The sequence below is a fragment of the Anarrhichthys ocellatus genome, unplaced genomic scaffold, assembly GCF_004355925.1.
Source record: "Anarrhichthys ocellatus isolate YVR2014 unplaced genomic scaffold, GSC_Weel_1.0 scaffold2298, whole genome shotgun sequence".
Classification (NCBI taxonomy): domain Eukaryota; kingdom Metazoa; phylum Chordata; class Actinopteri; order Perciformes; family Anarhichadidae; genus Anarrhichthys; species Anarrhichthys ocellatus.
This window is the reverse complement of record NW_022282272.1, coordinates 5753-8716: the sequence shown is the minus strand read 5'-3', so window position 1 is coordinate 8716 and position 2964 is coordinate 5753. Positions and strand designations below refer to the sequence as shown.

The 2964-nt window shown below is 32.6% G+C and overlaps 1 protein-coding gene across 1 annotated transcript in view; it reads left to right on the top strand.

Annotated features, from left to right (window-relative positions):
- The first annotated feature begins 2316 nt into the window (after positions 1-2316).
- LOC116378248 (zinc transporter 7) overlaps positions 2317-2964 on the top strand; it is a 5014-nt gene continuing 4366 nt past the window's right edge. The window contains exons 1-2 of the mRNA XM_031840088.1: positions 2317-2464; positions 2713-2814. Of these exons, the coding sequence (XP_031695948.1) occupies positions 2385-2464; positions 2713-2814 (182 nt within the window). The 5' untranslated portion in view covers positions 2317-2384. The remainder of the gene's footprint in view (positions 2465-2712; positions 2815-2964) is intronic.

Below are 2964 nucleotides of genomic sequence, written 5' to 3'. Positions count from 1 at the left end.
AGAGAAGCGATATCTCAATCGAACCTCAACGATACTACCGGTAACATCGGGGTGTGTAGCTATATATTGCGACGTCTTCGGGCAGTAGAAGCCACACTGTCAAAAGTCCTTAGCGAAATTTTCTAGTTATTAATTGTGATAGATTTTACCAGAAGAACTCAGATTTGCACCAACTGTAACTACCTTTATTATTATTATTATTATTATTATAGTTATAATTATTATATTATAATTATTTTACAATTATTATTATTATAATTATTATTATATAGTGACAGACAGGTGAGTTGTGACCAGCAGGGGGCGTCACCGCTCTGTGTTTCCTCTTCAGAAAAGAGAGAAGCGATATCTCAATCAAACCTCAACGATACTACCGGTAACATCAGCGTGTGTAGCTATATATTGCGACGTCTTCGGGCAGTAGAAGCCACACTGTTAAAATTTCTTGCAAAATGTTCTAGTTATTATTATGATTAAGCCCGATGGGTAAAACTGCCTTGTGCCACAAAGCACACTGAATAACTAATAACTAATAACTTTAATAATAATTATTATTATTATAACACTACTCATAATAATATTTTTGATTAAAGTAAAACATAAATAATATATTAGAAATTAGTTCATTATAAAGTAAAGATTATTATAAAAGTGTGAAACATATTCATTAAGGGGTTGTGTAGTTTTATGTATACTGGTGGTACAAACAGTAGTATTTGTAGTAGTAGTAGTGGTAGTAATAGTAGAAGTACTAATAGTAGTAGTAGTTGTATTAGTAGTAGTAGTAGTTTTATTAGTAGTAAAGTTAGTAGTAGTAGTAGTAGTAGTATTTTGTAGTAGTTTGCTGAAGTATATATTTGCTGCTGTAACATACAAATTTGCCCTGGGGATGAATAAAGTATATATCTATCTAGTAGTAGTAGTTTTATTATTATTATTGGTAGTAGTAGTTTTATTATTAGTAGCAGTGGTAGTTTTATTAGTAGTTGTAGTAGTAGTTTTATTATTATTATTAGTAGTAGTAGTTGCATTATTATTAGTAGTAGTAGTTTTATTATTAGTAGTAGTGGTAGTTTTATTAGTAGTAGTTTTATTATTAGTAGTAGTAGTAGTTTTATTATTATTAGTAGTGGTAGTTTTATTATTAGTAGTAGTAGTAGTTTTATTATTAGTAATATTAGTAGTAGTAGTAGTAGTAGTTGTATTAGTAGTAGTAGTTGTATTAGTAGTAGTAGTAGTAGTTGTAGTAGTAGTTTTATTATTAGTAGGAGTATTAGTTTTATTATTAGTAGTAGTGGTAGTTGTAGTAGTAGTAGTTTTATTAGTAGTAGTAGTGGTAGTTTTAGTAGTAGTAGTAGTTTTATTATTAGTAGTAGTAGTAGTTTTATTATTAGTAGTAGTTTTATTAGTAGTAGTTTTATTAGTAGTAGTAGTATTTTTAGTAGTAGTTTTATTAGTAGTAGTACTAGTTGTATTAGTAGTAGTAGTAGTTTTATTAGTAGTAGTGGTAGTTGTATTAATAGTAGTAGTAGTAGTTTTGTTAGTAGTAGTAGTACTAGTTGTATTAGTAGTAGTAGTAGTTTTATTAGTAGTAGTAGTAGYAGTGGTAGTTGTATTAATAGTAGTAGTAGTAGTTTTATTAGTAGTAGTAGTTTTATTATTAGTAGTAGTGGTAGTTTTATTATTAGTAGTAGTAGTCGTTGTATTAGTAGTAGTAGTAGTAGTAGTTGTATTAGTAGTATTAGTGGTAGTAGTTTTATTAGTAGTAGTAGTAGTTTTATTATTATTAGTAGTAGTAGTTTTATTATTATTAGTAGTAGTAGTTGTATTAGTAGTAGTAGTAGTTTTATTATTATTAGTAGTAGTAGTGGTAGTTGTATTAATAGTAGTAGTAGTAGTTTTATTAGTAATAGTAGTAGTAGTTTCATTAGTAGTAGTAGTAGTAGTGGTAGTTGTATTAATAGTAGTAGTAGTTTTATTATTAGTAGTAGTGGTAGTTTTATTGGTAGTAGTAGTAGTAGTTTTGTTAGTAGTAGTCGTTGTATTAGTAGTATTAGTGGTAGTAGTTTTATTAGTAGTAGTAGTTTCATTAGTAGTAGTAGTAGTAGTTTTATTATTAGTAGTAGTAGTAGTTTTATTATTATTAGTAGTAGTAGTTTTATTATTAGTAGTAGTGGTAGTTGTATTATTATTGGTAGTAGTTTTATTATTATTAGTAGTAGTAGTTGTATTAGTAGTAGTAGTAGTAGTAGTACATTACTCAGGGTCGTGTAACTGGTGCGCTTTGAAACGCTTTTATTGTGAAATCCGAGCAGAGCGGAAGTTGTCAGCTAATATCCCGCGGCTAAGTGTCCCGTGAGTGTGTGTCTGTTAAAGGTGAGAAGATGCTACCTTTATCTGTTAAAGACGACGAGTACAAACCCGCCAAGTTCAACCTGCTGCTGAAGCTCTCAGGATGGTTCAGGTAAACACACATGTCGATGGTGCTGACAGAGCTAACAGCTGACTCTGAGCTGCTATACCTTGATGCTAACCGGCTAGCCTGAGTCTTTATGAATATACATTACGTATATATAATATATGTCTGTCAGTTGTTACTGTGTGTGTTTGTGACCGTCAACAGCGGGTAACCCGGGTTAGTCTCTGGTCTGTCCCGGGTCTGTCCCGGGTTAGTCTCGGGTCTCTGTGATGGAGCTCGTCTCGTGTCTCCAGGTCGATCCTCGCAGACAAAACGTCCCGGAATCTGTTCTTCTTCCTCTGTCTCAACCTGTCCTTCGCCTTCGTGGAGCTCTCGTACGGAATCTGGAGCAACAGGTGAGCTAACACGGTTAGCATGTTAGCATCGGTGTGTTTGTTCAGCTCAGGATGTGCCACGTATGTCTTAGTGTGTGTGTGTGTGTGTGTGTGTGTGTCTCTCTGTGTGTGTGTGTGTGTGTGTGTGTGTGTGTGTGTGTGTGTGTGTGT